The sequence below is a fragment of the Vulpes vulpes genome, chromosome 5 (genome assembly GCF_048418805.1).
Source record: "Vulpes vulpes isolate BD-2025 chromosome 5, VulVul3, whole genome shotgun sequence".
Classification (NCBI taxonomy): domain Eukaryota; kingdom Metazoa; phylum Chordata; class Mammalia; order Carnivora; family Canidae; genus Vulpes; species Vulpes vulpes.
The window spans coordinates 113,158,446-113,182,980 of NC_132784.1; the positions used below are offsets into that span (position 1 = coordinate 113,158,446).

At 64.5% G+C, this 24,535-nt stretch overlaps 1 protein-coding gene across 5 annotated transcripts; it reads right to left on the minus strand.

Annotated features, from left to right (window-relative positions):
• Positions 1-413: 413 nt before the first annotated feature.
• VANGL2 (VANGL planar cell polarity protein 2) lies at positions 414-24,156 on the minus strand. Of its 5 annotated transcripts, none has more exons than XM_072759681.1 (8): positions 23,925-24,156; positions 11,207-11,467; positions 10,950-11,070; positions 7,862-8,469; positions 7,030-7,166; positions 6,417-6,552; positions 4,236-4,467; positions 414-3,629 (listed from the first exon to the last, which is right to left on the minus strand). In XM_072759681.1, the coding sequence occupies exons 2-8, from the start codon at positions 11,275-11,277 to the stop codon at positions 3,369-3,371; spliced, it is 1,566 nt and encodes a 521-aa protein (XP_072615782.1). In that variant the 5' UTR covers positions 11,278-11,467; positions 23,925-24,156; the 3' UTR covers positions 414-3,368. The 5 variants fall into 5 exon arrangements, with proteins under 5 accessions (XP_072615782.1, XP_072615784.1, XP_072615786.1 ...); XM_072759683.1 differs by lacking the exon at positions 23,925-24,156 and adding an exon at positions 16,950-17,279; XM_072759685.1 differs by lacking the exon at positions 23,925-24,156 and adding an exon at positions 15,706-16,582.
• Positions 24,157-24,535: the final 379 nt, after the last annotated feature.

The window sequence follows — 24,535 nt, forward strand, 5'->3', positions numbered from 1 at the left end:
AACGTCTTCATTTTAAACAAAGGACTGTTGCCAGGTTCTTTCTGTGCCGTGTCTGAAAGACTGGCTAATGGCAGGAATAAGAAGATACTTAGAGATACTTCAGGAATTTTTTTCAATGAGATATGATGAGCGATCAACCTGAAAATCCTACGGGCCCACCCGGAAAGCAATTTTTCCTCCCTCCTTACCCTGACCACCACCCCAGGGAAGAGCCAGGTCTTCCCTTCTTGGATTCTGGGTTCAGCATCTTGGAATCTGGGCTCAGCAGCGGTGGTTCAAGCCGGAGGGTGCGCGGAGCCACGACGGGCTCACATTGCCCCCTGCTGGCCGCTCTCCCCCAAACAAGGAGCAAATACTTTCCTTCTTTTGCTCCCACTCCAGAAAAAAAAAAGAAAAACACAGAATGCCCCCACAAAAGTCAAATGTCTTTATTTTATATAAAAAAAATTTGTACAGTTTTAGTTCCTATGTTTAAGAAAAAAAATCCCTAAAATTGCCATAATGTTTAGATCCACTGCAAACTGTAAAAACAAGCTTTTTATATATTAAAAAAAAATTTACATTTTACAATTTTCTACATGCATGCACAAGGTCTCTGAACCCCCAAAAAAAACAGAAAAAAGAAAAAGAGAGAAAAGAAACAAATGAAAAAGAAAGGAAAGGAAAGGAAAGAAAAGAAAAAAAGAAAAGAAAAGAAAAGAAAAGGGGAAAAAAATAAATCTAGATTCAACAGTGGCAAATTCTACATTTACAATCTCACTTGGAAGGGACCCAAAACTAGCCGCCTTCCTTTCGCGCACAGGAGAACAAATCACAACAATCACACACCAGGACCGAATCCATCAGCAGATGCTGCCCTGGGGGAAGGGCAGGGGAAGGACAGGGGAAGGACAGACAGAGGACAGACAGCAGACAGACAGCACGGAGGGGCGAGGGCGTTCCTCGGGCCCCGCAGAGGAGAGAAGCATGGACTCTGGGAAGGGGTGCTGCTGATGAGAAGGTTCGGGGGTCCCAATGCCTCTTCACAGGTACCGCAGGTGGGGGGCTTGCAATAGGGATGCGGGCCGAGAACTGAAAAGGCTCAGGTGGGACAGGATGGGAAGGAACAATGAAGGATCAAAGAAACCGAGCACGAAGGGGGGTGGGGGGGGGGGTTGGGGTCCTTTAAGAGAAAGGGATGGACGCGGCAGTGTGGCGAGGTAGGTGAGGCCTGAGGCCTGTGGCGCTCCAAGGTGATGACAAGGCAGGCCCGGTGGGGACGGAGCGGCGGCGCTGGGGTGCCAGGGTGTAGGGGAGGCCTGGCCACAGATCTGGGGTCTGGGGGGTGAGCACAGGCAGGCACCCCACCCAGGAGAGCAGTAACAAACCTAGCAGGTAGTGGGACCCGCCAAGTGGGGGGCCAGTGCCCGCAGGGATGGGTCCCCGCCGTACCCCAGCAGCTCACAGCACCAACGCGACTCCCCAAGCAGGAGAAGCAAAAGACGCACGCAGCCCAACACGTGACAACTCATCCTGACGTCTTAAAAAACACAAATAATTATAATAATCATCAAAGAAGACAAAGATACCACAGTTCTGACGCAAAGGACCCAAACACTACTGTTCTCAGTCACAGCCCTTAGTGCTTAGAGTCGCAGGGAAAGGTTTTTGTTGTTGTTGTTGTTGTTTTAGGAAAAAAGGAATGAAAAAATCACAGTGATTAAAAACATGGCAGGTGCTGAAAATAAACACTCCCCCGCCCCCAATGAGGGCAGCTCGGAAGCTCCCCAATGCTCGCCCCTGCCCCCCCCCCCGCCCCTCCCTCGCGCACCGCACCCCGCTGCTGCCCCCCAGCTGCTGCCCCCCATCCGGGCCTTTTGCAGGACAGTGAGGTATTTAGGAACGTGCCCCAGGAGGGAGTCCTCTGAAGCCAGGCCCTCGAAGGGCTGAGGGATACCTCCCACCCCCCAGCCGGGACGAGCCCCACACCCCGAGCCCTTCTTCAGCCAAGCGGCGGGGGCACCAGAGGCGGCTTGGGGACGGGGACCCTCCACGCGGGTGGGGGCGGCGGGGGGGGGGGGACCTCATCCCAGGGGCCAAGCAGCACTGAGCGCCCGAGGAGGGGTCTGGCCGCCACCCTGCAGCCCGGGGGGTCCTGCACCCTCGGCTAAAACCCGGACCCACGGGCGTCGGAGGCAGAGGCTCAGATTCTGAGAAGGCGGGGGAAGTGTGCTCAGAGCGAGACTCAAACTCTCGGGAACGGGGATTGGGTGTAGACGACAGGAGCTCCACGGGATGGACGGAGAGCCCGGGGGCTCCTCACCCCGACACCGAAGGACACAAGTGCCCAGGGGACCAGGCGGGGAGACAGTAGGGGACCCTGGCCAGCCAAGGAGAGGAGACCCCTGAGGCAAAGTGGGCTTAAGGCAGGGGTGAGGAGGAGCGGGTGGCTTCCCCCCCAAACGAGACGAGGCAACAGGGCCTTGGCGCTGAGAAAAGACACACGGGGGTCGGGGCACATGGGGCGGGGGGGTCGGGGGACGGAGAGGAGGAAAGAAGTTGGTCGGTGCGGTCCCAAGCCGCTAGATCTGCGGGAGTCGCCCTGCCGTCCATCCTTCCCCGAGGGCAAGCTGCCCCAGGGAGGGCATGAAGGTTCGGGAAGGTCATGGGCAGGGGCCGGGCAGGGGTCGGCGCTGTTCCCCCTGGCCTCCCAAGCTGCCTGGGTGGGACCCAGGGAGGGAAGGAACCCCCCACAGCCCAGGAGGAGCGCTCAGAGGGTCTCTGGTCACCGGAGACCCCATGACTCAGAAACAAGCTGGAGGCTCAGGGACACAAGCCAGATCTCCCCTCGCTCTGCAGTGTGGATGTGCGGGGCAGGCTCTGACAGCCACAGGGACCACCTGGCCCACAGGGACCACCTGGCGGGGCCCCCGACACGGACCCTGCAGTGAGGGACGCGGGGTGCCCTGCGGGTGAGCGGGCAGGAGGGGCCGGGACCCGCCATCTGGAGGAGTCTGGCACCGAGGCTCTCTGCGGTCCCATCTGTGCCCCGGAGACACTCTGTCGGGGCCACAGAAGGAAGCTGCAACAAGAACCTGCCTGGTTAGGAAGTGGGGGCTTGGAAAGGACTGCCATCCCGGAGGGAGGGGGAGAGGCAGAGGCTTCCTGCATGATGTCACCAAGTGAGGGCTTGGGCGGGGGGCGCTTCCGAGGCTCTGCTGGCGCAGTGGCCTGTTCAGGCTCACGCGGGGCAGTTAAGAGGAGGGGAGCACATGGGTGGGGAGTCAATTCAAGTAAAAGTAAACAGGGGCAGGACAGAGGCGGCAGGAGGTGAGAGCCGAGCCCTCCCCCACCCACAGGACCCCGTGTCCCCCTCCGCTGCTGCTCAGTCACACCGAGGTCTCAGACTGCAGCCTCATGACAAACTTGTGTGACTTGGGATCCACAAACTCCTCCGAGAGTTTGAAGAACGGGACCTTCTTGGTGCTCACCACCAGGCTGAAGTCCTGGCGTTTTAAGAGGAAGACGATGCCGTCCTTGAGCCCGTTGGTCACGGGCTCCTCGCTCACCAGTGTCCACTGCTTGGCCAGCCAGCGTTCCTTGTGGTACTGGATGGTGGGTCCGGCCGCCAGGTACCGCTCCAGGAAGGCCTGAGGACGGGTCAGGGGCTGTGTGGGGATCTCTCCCGGCCACCCGCCACCCTTGGCCCCCCCCGGGGGGAACAGCTTCCACACCATCTAGAACATCAGAGCAGGAAGGGGCTGAGCTCATCTGCTTCAGACCCTTGTTTTAAACGTGGGGAAACAGAGCCCATGGAGAATGGGGGTGCCATGGGGTCAGGACAGGCGTGCCGGCACATGCCCCGCACCAGGCCAGGACCCCAGGACCCCCGATTCCATTCTGCTCTCATGGAGGCCGTCACCCCGCTCACCAAGCGGTTGGGGATACAGTTCTGGGAGGCTGACAATCAAGAGCAGGTGAAGAGGCAGAGGAGGAATTTTGGGGGCAGCAACCGCAGACCCTTGCAGAGATGGGGACCATGTCTCAGCCATTCCCAGGAAAACCTGGAAGCTACCCCTGCTCACCACCCAGGAACGTGACTCAGAGCAGAGATCAGGGGGGCAGGGATGAGGAAGAGACCACAGGGGGAAGGGAGAGAGAGAGGTTGGGGGGAGAAGGCAGGGCCGCAGGGCGGGGGCAGTAAGACCACAGGGGGCGGGGGGCAAGGTGGGATGCTGGCAGCACAGCAGGCCTACCTTGGGCGTCATGTCGTGAGTGATGCAGAACTCGAGATGCTGCAGGATGCTCTCCATGGTGTGGTAAGGCTGCTGCTTGGTGGTGCGAAGGTACTTCTGCATGGCGCGGGCCATGGAGGCAAAGATGGCCTGGGCTGCCTCCCGGGGGTCCATTACCTCCCTGGGGTTCTTCTGCTCCTCTTCCTGCAGTCGCTTGATGTGAGTGAAGGCCTCCTCCACCGCCACCACAAGCCTGGGGGACAGGAGGGGCCTGGACCAGATGCCCACCCCCGTCGTTCCCTAGGCTCCCACCCCCCAGCAGCCCCCCTACTCCCGAAATAACACAAACCCACCTGGAGCCAAGGGCTGGGCTATGGGGGCTGGTGCAGGGGCGCAGGTGTATGTGCATGGGGGAGGGGCAGTAAACAGCTGTAGACTCGGGGAGCCCAGGTGCAGGGACCCAGCGTCACACCGAGGCGGCAGGGACTGTGCTCTGTGACAGAGCAGCACAGCCTCACCTGCAGACCCCTTCCCACAGGAGACCCCAAACCGCGCAGACCCCGGCAGCGGAGGCAACGTTAACATCCGGCGGGGGGAGGTGGTTATGCAACAAACTGACGACACACTGGGAAGCAGAAGGCGAGAACGCTGCAGCAGGGCGACCAGGCCGGGCCACCGGTCCTCGAGGCCTGGGAGGGACGCTGCGGCACAGGCCGGTGCGGCGGCCAGTCAGCAGCCGGAGAAGACAAGCATCCCGTGGCCACCGAGACACGAGGGCGGGGAGCGGCCCTGGAATCCAAGCCCCGTGTGGGGCGCCGAGTGGTCATCGGGAACACCAGGCGGCGACAAGACGCGACCGGCCGCATCCCAGGCAACGGGGCAAGCTCACCAATGGCGCTCAGGGAGCAGGGAAAAGCAGCCAGTTCATGTAGAAAGCAGACGGACACACGGCCGCGTGGGGAACCCCAGAAACCAGGGGACTTCGGGCAGCTGAGGGCGGGGTTCTGGGCGCAGGGCAAGGGGGCCGGGGTGCGGCCAGTGTCTCTGTTATCCTTGAGCTTCCCCTGAGCATCTCAGTCAATGTCCTTTGGAAAAAACCCTTTCATCTCAGGTGACACATGGGACAAGTTCTCTCTGGGTTACAACCCGGGTAAGAGGGGAAGGAAACAGACCCCAGAGAGCACTGGCAACACAGGGGACCCAAAACCCCTGCCTGGGGTCAGAGTGAGGGGGACGTGCGCGTGTCTCTGGGCTCCTTCCCACAGGCCCCCTTCTGAGGCAACCGGAGGCAGAGAAGTGACATCTCCTCACGTGGGAACAGGGACGGGATACCGTCCTCCCTTGCAGTCTGGAGGCGTGGGCAGAGGGGCAGCGGCGGCGACGGTCAAGGCCTGGGGCCCTCTCCTGCCAAGGCCCCGTGGAAATCGCCAGAGGCCACGAGGGATCGGGCAGCAGCATCACCAGGAGACTCTTCAGGCGACTGACGTACGCAGGATAATGTGAACGGGAGGCAACGTGACGGTGTTTAAGAGGCACCGGGATGGAGTGCCGCACCCTCATTTTCCACAGGCCGGGAGCAGCATCCTGCGTGGGGCGGGGGGGTCCGGCTGCAGCCCCTGTGCTGCAGGCGAGGCTCCCGCAGTTCGTCGGCTCCCGGCGGCACGCAGAATTCTAGAACGTTCCCCTCGTTCACCGCCAGCACATTCCCAGCGCCCGGCTACTCTGCTAACTCGGTACATTTTGCAGATACAACTCAAGCGCCCAACCAGCGGACTCGGACCTTGTCGCCGGGGAGAGGACCGTGGCCTGCGTGGCCTTCTCACAGGAGACCTTGAAACGCAGTTTTCTCCAGGTGTTACGAAGCCAGACAGCCCTGCTCTGGCTGGGAAAAGCGAACTGCCCGTGGGGCCAGCGACCCGGAATGACGGCACCAACGGCCAGGGAGCTTGGGAGGGCACCCAGCTCCAGGAGTCGTCTGCATTTCAGCCTGCGATGCTGAGCGGAGGGCCCAGCTGAGCCGGGTGTGCCCCGTGGGACCTGAGCTGAAGAGCCTGCTGTACAAGAGCGCCCAGCTCCTGGGACTTAGGGCGGCCACAGGACGCGGATGCACGCACCACACCCCATCATGCTTGCTCACCTGCCCCCCGCAGTCACGGGGGCCCCGCAGCAGTGCCCCCGCCCCTGCCTGGCCCAGGGACCCACCTGGCCCTCCGCTTGCGCACCCTCCGCTCGTGCTCGGCCTCCTCGTAGTAGTACTCGTTATGGCTGTTGTCCCGCCTCCGAGCCGCGGCCGCGATCACAGCCCGGGACTGGCCCGTGGAGTTGTTGGTGCTGTTCTCTGCACGGGAGCAGGAGACACGGACAGGGTCACTGCACCGCAGGCTCACTTCCCATCCCAGGGAGTCCGGGGACAGCAAACTGACACACCCAGAGGACGCTGTGCCCGCCTCCTGCCATACATCCCGTTCCCAGCCCTCCTGGTCAACACAGGCCCGCAGGCCAGCAACAGGGACGGCGGGAGGGCGGGAGGCCCTGGAGCTCAGAGAGCTGAGGGCTTAGGACGGGGACTGGCGAGCGGACGCAGAGAAGCCAGATTGGGGAGGGGGCAGGTGGCACAGCATCAAGGAACAGGGAGCAGAACCAGCAGCTGACCTCAGTCACCTGGAGTCAAGGGGAAGGACAGAACAAAAGGAGGGGGGGGAAGGCCAGAGGAGGCGGAGAGAACAGGGAGCAGGGACAGAGCCCAGCTCACGGGGATGGACAGACAGCCAGACAGCCGGAGAGACGGGCAGGGCAGGGGAGCCGGGCCGCTCACCCTCTCCGAGGGAATACACCTTGAAGCCAGACACTTTCTTGGCCAGTACGGACTTGGGCAGGTTGAGGAGGGCGGGGTTGTAGACAGGGAAGTCATGGTAATACTTCTCCAGGATCCACACGGCCACGCGCTGGATGCTGTGGGGGAGATGGCGGGGGGTGGGGGACAGACAAGGGGGGCCGGGGGAGGGAGACATCAGGACAGGTTGGCAGGGCAGGAAAGGACACAGGGACGGGGACAAGCCGCTCCCGAGATGCCTGGCTCAGGGCCCGAGGTCTACTCACCGGGCTCCCAAGCCTTCCCCAAGGCTGGGCCTGCTACCTTCCCTGCCGTGCTGAAGCCCAGGGGAGAAAGGCCATTGGGCCTGGGTCCTGACAAAGGGTCGCCTCCTCCCCTGCAGAGTCCCTCAGCATTCCCTACGGGGACCAGGAGGTGCTCCCGAGACCGTGTGGCCTGGTGGGGGCAGCGGGACTCCCCTTATCTTGTCCCTCCTCTGGCCAGCTCATCTCGGTGACCCTGACTTGAGGGGTCCCAAAGGCTGTGCCTCCAGGAAGGCTAGGAAAGGGGTTCCCCAAACCCCCGTCCGCACCCCACACCGTCCTCCTCTGTGGGCCAGCCCTCTCTGAAGCCCCCAGCGGGTCCCTGTTTGCTGCCTAACCTGCCCCAGGGTGCTGTACTGCTGGGGACCACCTAGGGTGTGCAGAGGAGGCGACGTGCCCCTCGGCCTCGGACTCCTCCCCACCAGCCCCTCCAGCGCTGCTTGCTCTCTCCCGCTCGCTCTCTCCATCTCTGTCTCCCCCCACGCCCCAGGCGGCCTCCCTGCCCCGCACACCTGAGATGGCCCACGTTGTAGAAGCGGCTGGCGCCGTCCGTGGAGCGCACCACTTTGAGCGTGAACTGAGGCTGCAGCTGCCGCAGCTCCAGCAGCACGACCGCCAGGTAGTGCACGAAGAGCAGCGCGTCCACCAGCGACACAGCGAACTGCACGACGCCCTGGTAGCTGCGCTCGCGGGCGTCCAGGATGCGGACCCCGTAGAAGAGCCAGTAGGAGACGACGAGCAGGAAGACGAGCACCATGAGCAGGGCGCGTAGCACGAACACGCGGGGCAGCGAGGCCTTGGGCCGCCGGAAGAACAGCGCCCAGCTGCCCAGCAGCAGGATGAGCAGCTTGAAGGCCACGGAGATGAAGAGGCCCTCGCAGGCGGTGCCGCACGGCTCCAGCTCGTCCCGCCACAGCAGCGGGGGCAGCAGCAGGAAGGCCAGCGGCGTCAGGAAGGACAGCAGCGCCAGCGTGGCCCCCGCCGCCACCCCCAGGTGCCGGGAGCAGTCCAGGGGGACGCTGTCCTCCATGTCCTTGGCGATGCGCGTGAGGTCATCGTGGGAGATGCTGTGCTCTGAGGTGCCCGTGACGACTGTGGTGGTCTCCCCCCAGTTGTCATCCTACAGCAGGGGCGGGGCGGGCCGAAGCAGCGAGGAGGGGGAGGAGAGGGAGGGGGGAGGAGAGGAGGGAGGAGAGAGGGAGGGGGGAGGAGTGGAGGGGGAGGGGAAGGGGAGGGGAAAGGAGAGGGAGGAGCAGAAAGGGAGGGACACAAGGGAGGGGCAGGGGCGAGGGGGGAAGGGCGGGACATGAGAGAGGGGGCGGGGCGTGGAGGGCGGGGCAAGGTGGAGGGATGGGGCCGAGGCGAGGGCAGGGAGGGCAGGCCAGAGGGCATGGTCACGGGAGGGCGTGGCCACGAGAGGGTGTGGCCAGGGGGCGGTGTCGGGGAGGGCGGGGCCACGGGAGCGGGGCAGACAGCAGAGCAGGAGAGAGGAGAGAGGGCCATCAGCCAATACGCAAACACCAAAATATTTGCGGAGCTCCACCGGGTGCCCAGGCTTGGCCCCTGCAGGGCTGGAGCACCTGAGACCTGGACCCTCACCACGCACATGAGCAAGCTCAGGAAAGAGCACCAATGCCCAGATCTCACCAAAGAGGACAACAACCTTTTTTTAAAAAAAAAAAAAAAAACATGATTTGGGGGCACCTGAGTGGCTCAATCAGTTAAGCCTCTGACTTCAGCTCAGGTCATGATCCCAGGGTCCTGGCATCGGGCAGGGTCCCCTGCTCAGGGAGAGTCGCCTTCCCCCTCTCCCTCTGCCACTCCCCTGGCTCATGCGTGCGCGCTCGTCCTCTGTCTCTCAAATAAAGAATCTTTAAAAATAAATAAATAATAAAAACCAGAAGATTTTAATGCTCATCCAAAATTGAGAATCACTGAACTCACTTAACAATCCCTAAGGCCTGTTTATTCACAATGGGATCCGCGGACCAGCAGTGTGGACACCTCCTGGGAGCTCGTTAGAAATGCAGAGTCTCAGACCCCACCCCACGCGGACTGAACCAGATTCTGCACTTTGTCAAGACCCCCACGCATCACCCAAACATGAAGACGCCAGCCACGTGAGCGGAGGCACCGGGGGCAGAGCCAGGCACAGGCAGGCACAGTCCCAGCAGGCCACCTGCAAACCAGACTAGGCCAGAAGCACCTACTCTCCAGAAGTCCAGAGCCACTCACGGTGTCTGATTAAGGGAGTGACCTGACAAAAAGCAGCGTGGCAGAGGGAAGAGAACCCCAGCCAGGAAGGGGAAGGCAACGGTCAGTGTAGGGCCCGGGAGATGGACACACTGAGCATCACTCTGGGTCTCGGTGCCTCCCTGCCAGCTCTATGGGGCTGCCTGTTCCTGGCAGTGAGGGTGTAGACAGGCTGAGGTCCCCGAGTGTCCTCCTGTGTCTGCTCCACTCCAGCAATCTCTGCAGGAGCCAGACACCATCCCGCAGAGGAGGCCCAAGACCACCAGCGGCCATCAGTGCCCATGCCCTCTGCTCCCAGACAGCCCGGCGACACAGAGCCACCGGACTAAGACCAGAATGGGGAGTGCCGGCAGGGTCAGTAATGAGGGCCCTGAGGAATCTCCTTCCCGAGGACAGGAGAAGAGTCTGATGTGATGATAGGAAGAGGGTGCGCTGACCACTTTCAGCTCCAGGACCTGGGTCCACTCGTCACCCTGGGCTGACCCCCAGACACGCTGCCCACCCTCTCCAAGGATCAAGGTTTGTGGCCTCCTCTGCCACAGCTGGGGAGCTGACCGGTCCCAGGGGCCCTTGAAGAACCCAGGAGGCCCGATCTCAGGGAGAAGACAGGACTGGGAGAGAGGGAAGAGTATACCCCCGAGGTACCCATCTACTCCCAACACCCAGGGAGTCCCAACATCAGTGACAGATTTCCTGGGAGGGAAGAGGAGTTGGGAATCTCCAGCCCGCGATGCTCCCAAGACCGGAAGGAGAGGCGAGTCACCTCCAATCCTGCCTCTGCCCTAGTCTGTGTTCGGCCTACAGGCCTCCCTCCCAGGTGAGCACCGGGGCCACAGCGGTGGGCCACAGGGGTTAGGGCCTGGGCAGCCGGCTGGGGCGCCCTCCTCGCTCCTCCTTCCTCTCCCCTCCCCCTCTTCCACTGACTCCGCCCACACCTGCTTCCCTCCAGACCCAGGCAATGTGACACCAGAGGCCGCGGCACCGCCCATGCCTCAGGGTTTGGGGCTCAAGGGAAACCCCGGGCTGCCCCCACCCCCAGACCACCCCCCCAATGCACCCTCCTGCTCCTTGCTCCTGGTTCCAGCCCACCCAACCCGCTGGCCTCAGCCCAGGTCACCTTACCTCTCTGAGAAAGGGATCTCTACCTGAACTCCCTGAAGTCTACCCAAAGAGCTCCTACCTTGGGACACCACGCAGGAGGAAGTATGACACGGGATGCCCTCCCTGGTAGGGCCTCTATCCGAAGAGACCAGAGTTCCTGGCCCTCCCCCACCTGGTGGGCCTGGATCCAGTCTCATGGAGCAGCCTGAGAACACCTGGCCTGGACCCCGGCCCCCTGATGCTCACCCGCTCATCCCCCCGCGTGGACTCGTTGTCCAGCAGGGGCTCCCCTGGAGCCTGGATCGTCACCGACTTGTCGCCGCGGCTCCCGTCTCGGCTCTTGGAGCGGTGCCGGTCGCGGCGGTCCCTGCAGCAGGCGGCCGGGGAAAAAGGCACGGATGATCAGAGGGGGACCCGGGTCTTCGCAGCAGCCCGTGCGCGTGCCCACCCCTCCAGCACCCAGCACCCCCTCCAGCACCCAGCTCGGCCCCACACCTGCCCACCTGTGCTTGCGGGAGCTGCGGGAGTGGCCCGACTTGTAGGAGTAGCCTGAGTACTGGGACTCGGTGTCCATGGCGTCCGAACGCCGCGCCTTGTAGCGCTCCAGGGCCACGGGCTGGGGCCTTCTGGGGGGCCCCACAGCCACCTCCTTCAGCACCGGCTTCTTCAGGCCAAGGGGCACCTTCAGGAAATCAACCGTCACCCTGAGGGACTCTATCTTGCTGGACGGGTGGGCTCGTCTCAGAGAAAATCAAGCGGCACTCCTGAGAAGAGGACGCAGCTGGTTAGGAGGGGCTGGCGCCCCTGTGGGGTCAGGGCAGAGGCCAGGGCCACCCGGGCTGGGCCAGGGGATGCGGGGAGGGCGGCCAGGCCGGCAACGGCCACGAGGGATGACCCAGCCCTGGACCCCTAGGGCGGAGAACCTGGCTGCTTCCTTGATTCTCAGCCGGGGGTACTGTGGCTCACGGATGGCGGGCTCCGGCCAGGCTGACAGGCCAGGGCTACCGGGACCCCGCGGGACAGAGCATGGTGGCCTCCGGGCTGCCTCTCCTTCCCCTGGACCCCATCCGCGCTCCCAGCTCGGAAAAAGCCCACTGGAGGCGGCTCCTACATCAGCAACAAGCCAGGTCAGGCAGGCTGCTCGCCTTGAGGCCCAGAGGAGTGCATGTGCGTGCGTGTGCATATCCGTGTGCATGCATGTGTGTGCGTGTGCGCGTGTGTGTGCATGCATGTGTGCACGTGTGCGTGTGCACAGGCAGACGAGGGGACAGGGTGAGGGATGGAAGCGGTGGCTGGGGGGGTGGTGAGAAGGACAAAGCAGCAGAAGCCACCCTCCCCAAGCCTGAAGCCCCGGAATGGCGAGGCCGGGAGTCTTCCTGGCTAGAGCTGTGCTCAGGGGCAGCGTCTTTATCCTCTGTAGATACAAATGGGCCCGTGGTACCCGCCTGCCCGGCCCTCACCCCTCAGCACCCCTGGGTGCCCCCACCCAGGGCCCGCACCCCTGGGTGCCCCCAGCCCCTACCGCCGAGGCACTGTTCCCTTGCCCCACCTCGCCCTGCACACCTTGGCCACACACATGCGCATTTCCCAGCCTCACCCGCTGGCCGTGGGCTCACCATCAGGGGAGGCTGCTGGGGAGCCCGGCGCTGCATCGCCAGGCTGGCAGGGTGGATGCGTACCCCACCCAAACCGGGGTATGAATAACTCGGGGGGGGGGGGGGGAGGTGGCAGGCCTAGGGCGGGGGCGGGAGAGGCGGCTCTGGGGGTTCTGCAAAGTCCCTCCAAGAAATGATGCCCGGACCTCCAGAGGGAGCAGCAAGGAGCCAGGCAGGCTGGGGGGGGGGGGCGGGGCCAGGAAGCCCAAGGGCAGCAGGGCTCCGTGGACATGGATGAGGCAGGAAGGACCAGTGGGGCTGGAGCGGAGGAGCAGGACGGGGAGATGGAGCCGGGATGGGGCGCCGTGAGGGATCCAGCTGCGTGGGCAGGGGCTGGGGCAGACGTGGGGGGTGAGCCGGCCCGGCGGACAGACCAACAGCCCAGTGCGGGATGCGGCACTAGGATGGATGGGGCCCCCGAGGCCGGGCTGACGGGAGGGCGGCGGTCCCAGCATGAGAGTAGTGGCAGTGCTACCAACGGGGCAGGGGGAGCGGGGAGGGGGCACAGGCGGGAGGAGGGCAGTGGGCTCCATGTCCAGCGGGCCAAGGCCACGGCCGTGGACAGGCAGTCGGGGAGGCCGTGTGGATCAGGGGATCCACACTTGGAGCAGTGGGAGGTGGAAGCGCTGGGTCACGGGAAGGGGTGCGATCGCCCAGCAAGAGGGACGGGTACGGGGTTCTGGGGCATCCCAGCCTGTCGGAGCAGGCAAAGGGCCGGCAGGGTGAGACCAGGGCAGGAGGAAGGCCCCGAGGGGGGCTCGGCGGCGGCAGCCCACTACAGCACGACTCGAACACAAGAGCGTTTGAGGCCCGAACAAAACCGGCCGGTCACATGCTGCCAAAATGTCAATCAGGTTAAGAACTGAAATGGGTTTGCTTCCGCGTGGTTGTTAGCTGTTCTCCAACTAAAGCAAGTCCTCAGCAAGTGTAGGGCAGGAAGCATGAGGGTGTTTGTGTCCCCACTGCCCTCCCGGGGGCGAGGACCCCACGACCGACTGGCGACCTGGCAACTGCACTCGCCCCTCTGACTCTCGGGGAAGCCGCCCCCACTGCAGGGGGACGAGATCCGTCTCCTCGTGCCCGCAGCAGCCACCCGGAGGCCCCCGCCCCCCAGGGGCCGGGCCAGGTCTCTCAACAGCCCCACATCTCGTCGAGGCATGTGTGTGACACACGCACACTTATGGACACACACCTGAAACCTCAAGCCACCCCACCCTAAGAACCGTTGCCACGCACAGGGCCTTACTCAGCACCTCGTCCACAGAGACACGCGGGCTCCTTTGCCCTGGCTCCTGAGAACCCTTCCCACTGGCCTAGATGTCAGTATGGTTCCCGCGCCTCGTGGGCACCACCTCGTGGGCACCGCCTTGTGGGCACCGGCCTGGCCTTGCCACAGCCTATTCTCATCCCCAAACCTGAATCCCACTGGGAGGGGTCAAGAGAGTAAGTGGGTTATTCTCACAGAGGGAGGGGCGAGTAGAGAGGAACAGACCTTCCCTCACCCTCGGCTGGACAGCTCCCCATCCCCTCAGCCTCACCCCTTCTCACTCCCGCCTCCCTGAGCCAACAGCCCAAGGGGCCCGGGCCCTGCATTCGAGACCTGACTCTCCCCCCAACCAGCTAGGTGACCACAGGCAAGTTACTTGACTTCTCTGTGCTTTGTAGCCTGGTAGGCTCGTCAGTACAACAGGAAAATAATGATACGCACTTGGCTGGGGTGACGTGGGGGTCCTGGAGGTGAAAGAAGTGCTTTTATAAACTGCTCAGCTAGTAATCAGTTAAGGAATTAATATGCTCTGGCTGCAGGGTCGCCCACACTCCGATCCCCAGACACTTCCTCTGAGACTTAAGAAAGATGTGGGGTGAATAAATGCTGCTGTTTGTACTACTAAATACAGAAGTCACACGCGCACCCACGTGCTCGCACACATGCGGCCCGACCAGACCCACTGCAGATGCGCCCAGGAGGGAAGCCGGTGCCGCTGCGTCTCCCCTACGGATAATTGTCAAACCAGACCCAGGTACCAGCCCTCCTAACCCTTTGTTCCGAGCTGCTCAGCCTGGAGCCCCTGCCTTCCTCCCGGCCGCGTACGAGGACCCAGCACCCACCCTGCTCCCCTGCCTTGCCCGCCCCTCAACCCACCTCAGGGAGCCCAGAAGCACCAGGGCCTCCTTCCCCGATCAGAGGGGCTCAGACGAAGCCAATTCCTGGGCCCCTTGCCCACGGTCCCCGCAAGCACCCAGGAAACTGACCCGAGTCTGGAGAGGCGGGGGGGGGGGCAGGGGTGAGTGAGGACAGGGCAGGAGCTCCCCTCGTTCCATCCATGGGCTCGGGAATCAGGGGTCTGGTGGGCGGGTTCCCAGGGAAGAGGCTGGGGGCGGGGAGAGGAGACCAACAAGTGGAAATGTCGGAGGGCAGCACGACCCGGGTGGACCACGGTGGGGGGGGGGGGGCGGCTGGGGAAGGGACCGCACCCCGTGGCATTCACCTTGCCCCCACCCCCAAGACACACAGACACACTCGCTCGGGGCCCTGCTCAAACCAACCATGGATTATCTGGGGTTAAAAGGAGGCCAGAGAGGAGAGACGGAGCCAAGAGAGCCTGTCACAAAAACAAGACCCTTCTCCCCCCAAAGGCCTTTCAGAAATAAAATTAATGGAATGTGTCTCAGTACCATCCCAAGGGGGCTGGGGGGAGGGGTGGGGGGACGTGGGGGCTTTTGTCCCGGCTGCCCAGCTTCTCCCACATTGATCGCCATAGCAACCAAAGCCCCCTGTTGCCTAGGTGATGGCAGCCGGGTCCTGGAACCCATACCCAGCATCCAAAGCGAGGGAGGTTGTGAAGGTGGGGGGGGTTAGGGACAGAGGGGGAGAGAATGGGGTTTCTCCTCCGGCAGCCCCAGCTTTTGTCTGAGCCCTGGGATCAGGTTTCTTCAGGAAACAATCGGAGGCCTCTGGAAAAAATACACTCAGAACCTGGCAACAGGCAGAGGGAACAAGGCCTTGGGGGTGGGGGGTTACAGAGGGGGAGGCTGGCGTTGGCCAAAGTGCCGGCTGAGGCCAGGCCTTCCCCTCCGTCCACCCGGAGGAGCAGCTCAGAGGGATCGACGCAGGGACCCCGAGGGACAGGTGCTGAGAACTGGCGGCCAGGCGGCAGGTGCCTCTGATCACCACCTCCTTCCCTGCTCCCTGGACCGGGCCACCCGGCCACCCAGGCCCAGGGCCCAAGCCTGGCGTGGGGAACGGAGGCGGGGCTGCGGGGAGGCGCCCCGGGAGCCGAGGGCCTCAGCCAGTAAAGCAAAGGAGCGGAGGACACAGGGCACAAACATGCATCAAGAAGGGGCACCTGTCATGCCCGTGCTGGCCAAGGCACCGGGGCAGGATCCTCCACGCGGGAGAAGAGGCTGGGACGGGACGAGGGGCCGTCTGGCCTGCCAGGGCTCCCAAGCCGCCCACTCCTTAAACGATCAGCCCTTCCTCTTCTCGGCCGCGGACGGGGAAGGCCGGTCCCGCCGGGACACAGGAAGGGCACACAGGAAGGGCACGGTTTCCTCTTTGGGCCCCTCCTGCGGACGACGCGGGACACGGGCCCCCCAGACCTGTGGTTCCTTCGCAAGGGCCTGGGTCAGACCGAGCCTGCCTTCCCCTTCCCCGCTTCCACCCACAGGCAGGGGCCCCCTGCCCCGCGGTCCCCAAGGGTCACCCAGCACCCTCGCGGGTACACGACTCCCACCTCCCGGCCCAGATCCAAAGAACCACAGGTTCATCCAGAAAGGCAGAGCCCGGGCAGATGTCGGGCAGACGCCAAGTCACAACCATCCTGCAGGCCACCGGTTCTCCCCCACCTGCCGGCTCCACCTGGGTGCTCGGCCTGGGCCCCAACAGCCGCGGGTGGCGGCCAGAGGTGCCCAGGGTGGGAGCAGAGGCAGACATGGGGACGGGGTGGCGCCCACGGGTGTCCCGAGCTGCCCCTTCTCTCCGGCGCCCCAGGGAGATGGCGCGCTCACCCACCCAGTGCTTGGCAGGTCCCAGCACTAAAGCTGGACACGCAGCCCAGTGGAGGACGCGCGGCCCCAGGTGAGGCCCCCCGGTAGGCCACCACTGAGAGACTCGCTGACGCTTCGGCCGTGAGGTGTGCCCTCTCAAGAGCCAAATCAGGTGCCTCGAGGACACGCCAAGGCCGGGTCAGGGAGACCATGGGGACCCCAGCCCCTCTTCTCGGCAGCGGCGGGGCGAGGGGGGTTTCAGCCCCACTCCTCCGGAGCATGGCGCTCCCTCACCCCTCCCTCATCCCTCCCTCCCCCCCCCACCCCGTGGCCCCACCCAGCCTCAGGCCATGGACCAGCCACGGTTCCCTCATCACAAGAGGAGGACAGCACAGGGCAGGCGGCACAGGGCAGGCAGGACCCTAGACCAATGAAGCCACGGACACTGGCTCCCCACCCTCATTCCCATCCCCTGCCCAAGGTCCCAGTGCCCCTGGGGGAGACCAGAGCTAGCAGCTGGATTGCTGGGGGCCCGACGGGGAGCCCAGGAGCCCCCACCCCACTGCCCAGGCACTCTCCCAGGACCGCCCAGACATGAGCTCACCATCCTTCGAGCCCCAGGGCAGGGCCAGGCTCCTTGTCCTCGCTGGGCTGGGAAGCAGGGGACGGCTGTGCTGGGTCACCCCGGGGACCACACTTCCAGAGCAGCTACTCCCCGCCAGACCCCAGTACAAGGAGCAGCCTGGGGAGAGTGAGCCCGCACTCTGGGCTCCTGGCCAGGATACCTGAGCTCGCACTGGCCCTAGGGAGGGGCTGGGGGAGCCAGAGCCAAGCCCTCCTCCTCCTCTGCTTCCTCACCTCTCCTCTGTCTAAAGCAAGGGTGATGTGGGTGCCCCCTGATGCCCAGACACAAGTACACCCACACTCCTACCCCCCTGAAACCTGGAATGGCTCTGCCTGCCCCACCCAGCTCCACCCGCCCCGGCCAGGCAGGTTCTGTGGAGACCTGCTCTGTTTCTCCCCGGCACCCCCACTTCCACGCCAGCTCCCAGGAGGTCTCCGTCCCCCGACACCCCCCAGCAGCACGCACAGGTGCCCGCACCACAGGCCTTGTGCCCTCGCCTCCCCGAGACCCGTCACAGCCAGTCCAGAAGGGAGCACTGGGCAGGGGGAGGGGATAGAGCAGCGGGGCTGAGTAATCTCTCTGGCATGTGTCCCAGGTGGGGGCCTGAGGGGAGACCCGACTAGGGACTAGGCCGCTGAGAAGGTAACAGGGAGGCCTCGATGCCCCACAGTCCCACCCACCAGGCTGGGAACTTCTTCCTCCTTCGGCTGGGGCGAAGGGCTGGCCCCTACCTGCCCACCAGGTGAGCCGTGGAGGAGCCAAGAGGAAAGCAGGCACTGGAGTTGTCCTCAGGGACACAAGGTGAACAACGGGAGGGGAGCAGGCTGCGTCCGCCCCCAGGTCAATCCTGCACACCATGCTCCACCCTTGAGGAACACAAGCGCCTCTCCGTGTGCACCCACCGTCCCCGGTCGGGCCCCTGACCCCGAGTGACCCACCCAGCCTGCTCACCTGGCCTGGGCCTCGGCGCAGGAGCCCTGGGCACCCACGCGGGGAAGGGACTCGGCCAACCTTGGGCTCACACGTGTCGAGGGAGCGGGCGGGTGGGCTGCTGGCTGGGAAGACTGGCTCCTAGGGGAAAGGTGGCCGGGAGGTGCAGGGTGGGGAGCCCCAGGTGTGACACGGTGACCGTGGGTGCAGGCGGCAGGTCGGGGTCTCCCCAGGCTGAAAACCTCCCCCTCACGCATCAGCCCAGGGCCCCCCCGTCAGGCAAGTGACTCTGGTACAGGAAAACCAGGCCACCCAAAAGGCCCACATATGATCGGCCTCCAGCGTCCTGCGTCCCCACCCGAGGCGTCCCCCACGCCCCCCAGCCCTTCTACCTGCCACCCCCACTCCTGCAGTAAAGCGAGTGACAAAACAAGTGTCTCTGTTCACACTTGGTTGTTTTTTAAGTTACTGCGTTCACACCTTGGACTCAGCACCTGTTCCCGTCCAACCCCCACGTACCCTAAAAAGCCAGGGGCCCCTCCCCAGACTCACACACAGACGCCCACTCTCTCCTCTGGCGGGGTCAGGGGAGCAGGAGCTCTCTGGTGAAAGTGGGGGTCCCAGGGATGTTTTGGGGGTTGCCGGGAAACAGTCCAGACCATGAGGGCCAGGCCCCTCGGCATCGCAAACAAGACCCCATGGGCTGGAGTGACCAGAGCCCCCCCACCCCATGTGAAGTGGCCCACAGACAGGAGGGGCCCCTGGAGAGGCTCCTGCCCCAGGCTCCGGATCGGCTCCACTCGGGGAACCCCATCCCTCTGGGAGCCCCCACCCGGCCGCGCCCTCACAGGCGGACGTGAAGTCCGGGCCTGCCTTCAGGAGACAGGCCGAATGGTTCAGGTCCAAGAGTAGAGGCAAAAAACGAGCAGTCAGATCCCACGGAAGGAGGAGCATCACTATGGAAGCGCGGTGCCGTGGTGGGGGGGGGGGGGCACAGCCTCCCAGGAGCCGCACCATCTCAGGGGAGCTGCTTACCACCTCTGACCTCAGTTTCCCTGCCTGGACAGTGGGGTAACAGTGCCGACTCCAGGAGGTCAGGCGTTGTCAGCAAAATAGCGTATACAGAGCATCACGGAATCGGGCATGTCACAGACAGCCACAAAGCATTGGTTCCCACCCGTCTGTCCTTTGGACGTCGCAATCTGAGCCTCCCGCCTCTGTCTCATAACCTCAGGTGAGAAGACGCACCCAGACTAGGACGGAATCGCTGGCCGCAGGCCCCCAGAGGACGAACCCCCCCTGACTTCCACCCCCAGAACCCCCTTCCCATCCTCTGCCTCCTTGGGGGGGCTGGGGGGCGGAGGCTGGCCCCAGATCCCATCCCCCCTCGTTCCATGCTGAAGGAGGCAGGGCCTGGGCTCCAGGCCCCCCGCTCTCCCGCAGGTGCTAAGCCCAGCCGCGCGCGCGCACAGTGGCAGGGAGAGGGGACCCCAAGTGCGACGTCCAGCCCAGCCCCCAGCTCTCCCCCGCTCGCCCCTCACTGCCCCACCCCGATCACCAGGCCAATTCCGAGGCTGCTCTCCCAAACCCGTTCTCAGCTGTCATGTCTGTAATTACCAGCCTCGCCAGGGGCATCAGACAAGCACAGCAACACCTCATTTCCGAAGGGCCCCACCAGGCAAGGCCTCAGCCTGCTGCTCCGTGCGGAGGGAGGGACCGGAAGAGCCTCGCTGACCCACCTCATTTCCCCCAGGTCCCAGGACGGCTGCCCTGGTCCCATCACCAGGAGAGAGATACAGCAGGGAAGGCTGCCGGGGTGGGGCTGGAGGAGGCCTCATGCTCAGGCTTTTCCCTCGCCTCTGCTGAACAAGGTTACCCACCCTCAGAGGGCGAGCGAAGAAATTTCCGACAAGGGGGAACCCGATGCCCTATAAAACCCTAAGACCGGTACCCAGAGGGTAGATGCAGCCGGGAGGGCCCCACCCAGAAAAGATGCAGAAGGAGCAAGTCCAATAAGGCCCCATCCTCCCCCCAGACCCCGAGAAGAGGCAATAGTGTCACAGCCCCTCCTTCCCTTTTACCTCCATCCCCACCAACCCCACGATGGGACTTCCTTTCACACGTAGGGAAACTGAGGCCAAATGCCCCCCCACCACGTGCCGATCCTGCAAGACCCGACAGTACCGTGCTGCGTGCAGCCCGCCAACACCCCCGACGCTCCCGGTGCGCTCAGCCTGTACCCGCAGGGCCCTCCTCAGCACCCCACCCCACCGTGCCCCGTCTGCCTAGCTCCTCCTTCAGATCCCACTAGGGGCCATGCACACGTGGAATACGATTCAGCCAGGAAAACGAGGGAGGCTGTGACGCCAGCTCCGGCGTGGGGGAGCCTTGCCAGGGTGGCGCCTGCTCAGTGAAGGCAGGACACATGGCAAAGACCACATGTCATCGGTCCGTTTACGTGAAACGTCCACAACAGGTAAATCCACGGCGGTGGAATGAAGACGGGTGCCGGCCAGGTGCAGGGGGCGCTTGGGGACAAGAACTCGTAGGCTGAGCTCTGCTCTGGTGGGTGGGGGGGGGACGTCAGACAGGGGCCCTGGCGGCACAGCACGGCCGCTGGAAGCGCCAACACTCACTTTTCAGTGGTTCCTTCTACCTTCTGGGGCTTTCACGTCTGTCCATTTGCACACACAGCCGGCTAGGGACCGTCCGCCCCCCGCCCCCCACCTCGCCCCATCTGCCCTGTCCTGGCCTCCTGCACACACCTCTGGACGGCACTCACAGGCTCCAAGGGCGTGTTGGCGCACGTTGCCCCTGGGAAGGCCCAGCCCTCCCGCCCCCGCGGCAGGCAGGGTCCCCCGGAGGAGCACAAGAGCACTGGGTCGTTCCCCCCCCCCGCCCCCCCATCCAGGAAGGCCTCCCAGCCAGGGAGCACCCCCACCCCCCGGGGCTCGTTCTCTCAGCCGGGGAGCACCCACCCCCGGGGCTCACGGCTCCCAGGCTCCTGGGCGCCAGCTCCCCACACCCCCACTCAGCCCGTAAACCAGAGACGTGGGCCGCGTTATTAGCTCCACTTCACAGGTCAGGCTTCAAAAAGTCCCCTCTCCCAGCCCAGGTCTCAGGAGCAGGAAGTGGCGAAATGAGAGGCAGGAACAGAGGCAGGAGCAGAGGCAGGAGCGAGCCGAAACCAAGGCGGCGGCCACGGGGCCCGGGGTTCCTCAAGGATCGCCCCACCTGCGGCGGGAGGACCTCCAGACCACGACGGGCCAGAGCCTGGAGGGGGAAGAACTTGCCCCGGGTCACGGCCACCATGAAGCACTAGTTCCAAGCAGTGCGGTCAGGAGCAGCCTGGGGTCCCTAAGACTCAGAGGGGATGAGGAGCAGCCCGAGCTCGGCCCTCGGCCCCCCCAAAGCTTCTGTTAGCCAAGTACACGCCCCCCTGGAACCGGAAGCGCCTCTTGGAAGGCCGATGAAGAGATAAAAGTCTGTCCTGCTCTAGGTCCAGGAAAGGGGGCTGTTCGTCAGACTCGGAAGGAGCAGAAGGCGCAGAGGGGGCACAGCGGAGAGGCCTGCCTTGGGAGGATCACAGGGATGACCAGGCCGAAGCAAGACAATGGGGCGGGGAGGGGGGGGGGGCGATGTGGCCCTGGGCTCCAGACCAGAAGTGCTTCCAGAGACGGCACCTCCCACCTCCAACCACGACTGCTCCTCCTTGGATAACGCCCCGCCAGACAGTAGAGCAGCGTGCCCGGGAGCCAGAACCCCGCACCCTACACTCAGGTGCCTTGCTCACCCTAGGAGCCCTACCCATCAGACAGGTGTCCAGCTTGGGGGATCCTCCATCTGTTCCTTCCTGCTCGGCCCCCGGCCCTGGTCCCAACAGGTTCTAACACCCACTACCCTTACCCCCCGACCCCGAGTCTTAGGAAAGCGAGGGAGCCCTTGGGACTAAAGAGGAAGCATTCCAATTACACATGCCCTTTAGGGACTCAGACATTCCACTTCCAAGTACTCAGAGACCCTGACAAACTGGTCACCACCTCAGCCCCTAAAAGTAGGCGGCTCGCCCCCCCTCCTGGCGGCAACAGCCAAGTGTCTGGGAGGGAGACAGGAGAACAAAGCGTGCATCCTAAACAAGAGGGTCAGCCCCTTCCCTTCACCCCAAAAGAGAAAGGACAAGAGAGAGGAGAAGCAAAGGGGCCAGGGACACATCCACCTCCCTCCAAGCTCTCAGGACAGTGAGGATGGCCCACAAGGGGTGCCCACCCTGTCCCCAACACACGGACGTTCACTCGCCCCCTCACTGGCTCAGCTCCTGTGCCTCACCCTCAGACCTGGCCCCAGACCGCAGCCCCACCCCAGCCACGCTGTTCACCAGGGAAAAGGGGAACTACGGGGTCTGCCCGTCGCATACACACACCTGCAGACGCTCCTGGCCCCCCCGCCTCCCCAGGCACCCCACGCGGGGTTCTCAACCCCTGGACACACGTCCACACCCAGTCTCATCCCCTCAGCCAGCTGCCTTCCCTTGCCTCCACCCTGTCCCCAAACTCCTGACGTCAGGAACTATAGAGACCTGGAGGCAGGGCAGTTAGTGGGCTCCGAAGTCCAAGACTCCAAGGTGCTTTCCAAGAGAACCGGGGCCTGGGCCTGCGCTGCCAAGCCTAGGATGCGGCCTCTCCATGCACTGGAACCCAATCTCTGATGGTGCGGGAGGACCGTCTCCTTTCTCTCCCTGACTCTTCTAGTGGCCCGATTCCTCTAGGACTATGGCCAGAACCCCCGTTCCCCACAACATCCATCCTTTTTTAGAAAAACCCACCCCATGCACCCAAACAGGCACCTCTTGAGATGACCCACTCCCTCCCGCTGGTCGGTCTCGGATACCTAAAGCACTACCCTTGAACCCAGACAGAGCCACCCAAGAAGCTTTGGAATCACCCAGACGGCTGTCCCTTTGGGCTTTCTACCAGGAAAATCTGTCTGCAGAGGCAAAAGGTAACACCCCCAGCACACAGGCGGATGCACACGCCACCTAAAGGAAGGTACACACGCTGTACTTCGTCACCAACGCAGATCACACACAAGAGAACAGATTCGCTCTCCCCCTTTCCACACAGGTGCACACACACCTATCCAGGTATGCCCTGTTCAGCCCCTATACACCCACCTTCCTGCTACCTACACCCTTCCTTCCCAGAAGCCCCTCTGCAGTTCTCACACACACGCACACACCCCTTCCCCTGAGTACACACATAAATGCACATCCAAACACGGGAGATACACGGCCAGCTCCCTGGGTGCACACACAGCCACAGAAAAACCCCTACACCTCTGAAGCCAGGGGCCCACCTGCAGGAACACGTAGCACACATCACGCCGCCTGCACACACACACACACACACACACACACACAAAAACAAAAGAATCACGCACACTGATCCTCCACCAATGCTTTAAAGCTCCCTAATGCAGCCCCCCAGCCCCCCCACAATGGGCAAGCGTGAGTGGGGAGCGGGTGCGGCGCCGGTCCCCGGGGCCCATGCACCCTGCCCGCCCGCCCGGCCCGGCCCGGCCGCACACACACCCCCCCGGGCCGGTCCCCAGCGCCACCCTGCACCTGGGATGCTCACCTGCCCCGTCCCCACACCCCCCAAGGTGTGTCCGCGCCGGCCCCCCAGGCCAGTACCTGCAGCCTCCCATCCTCGCACCGCCTCTCCCCCGCCTCCGCCGCACTCCCCGTCGCCGGCTTCCACCGGCTCCCCCGGGATCACCAGGCCCCCGCCGGGGCCCCGGGCCCAGGAAAGTCCCCGGCTCTCCAGGCCCCGGCTCCGCCCCCCGCCTCGAGCCCCCGGCCCTCCGCGAAGTTGGGGGGCTCGGCCGGCCGGAAGGGGGTGGGGGTGCCCCGCCCGCGCCGCCCGCCCCCGCCCCCGCCCCCGCCCCCCGGCCGCCCTCCTTTCCCGTTCCCCGTCCTCCTTTCTTTCTCCGGCAAACTTTGCCGGCGCCCCGCGGCCCGCCACTCACCGCGGCCGCCCAGTGCGGGGCTCGGCCGGCGCCTTTGTATGGGCAGCGCCCGGGGCGCGGCGGGCAGCGCGGGCGGGGGCTCGGGGCTCGGGGCTCGGCCGGCGCCCCCTCCGCGTCCCACGCCGCTGCCTGTCCCCGCGGGGCCCCGGGGGCAGGGGCCGGGGTCGGCGCTCAGGCTCCCATGGCGGGGCCCAGCAGCTCGGACGCGGGGGCCGGGAGCGCACCGGAGCCGGCGGCCGGCGGGGAGGGCGGGCGCGGGGGCGGGCGGCGCGGGGGCGGGGGCGGGGGGCGCGCGCTCCCGGGCGCCGCCTCCCGGCTGTTCCCGCCGCCGCGCCCCTCCCGCCGCCGCGCCCATTGTCTGCGGCCCGGCTCTTCCCGGAGCCGCCGCTCCCCGGCCGCCGGCCGCCCCGCGCGCCCGCCCTCCGGCCCCGGCCAGGGCCCGGCCCCGCGCACCCCAACATCCCCGGCCCCGCGCACCCCTCTATCCCCTGCCAGGGCCCGGCCCCGCGCACCCCAACGTCCCCTGCCAGGGCCCGGCCCCGGGCACCCCTCCATCCCCGGCCCCGCGCACCCCTCCATCCCCGGCCCCGGGCACCCCTCCATCCCCGGCC

Excerpts from the sequence above, each read along its gene's own strand:
- VANGL2 (XM_072759681.1), bottom strand. The coding sequence starts at position 11,277 with ATGGACACCGAGTCCCAGTACTCAGGCTACTCCTACAAGTCGGGCCAC. Across the intron at positions 8,470-10,949 it reads CCACGCGGGGGGATGAGCGG|GATGACAACTGGGGGGAGAC; the intron begins GTGAGCATCAGG and ends CCCCTGCTGTAG. Across the intron at positions 6,553-7,029 it reads GGTGTATTCCCTCGGAGAGG|AGAACAGCACCAACAACTCC; the intron begins GTGAGCGGCCCG and ends GCTCCCGTGCAG.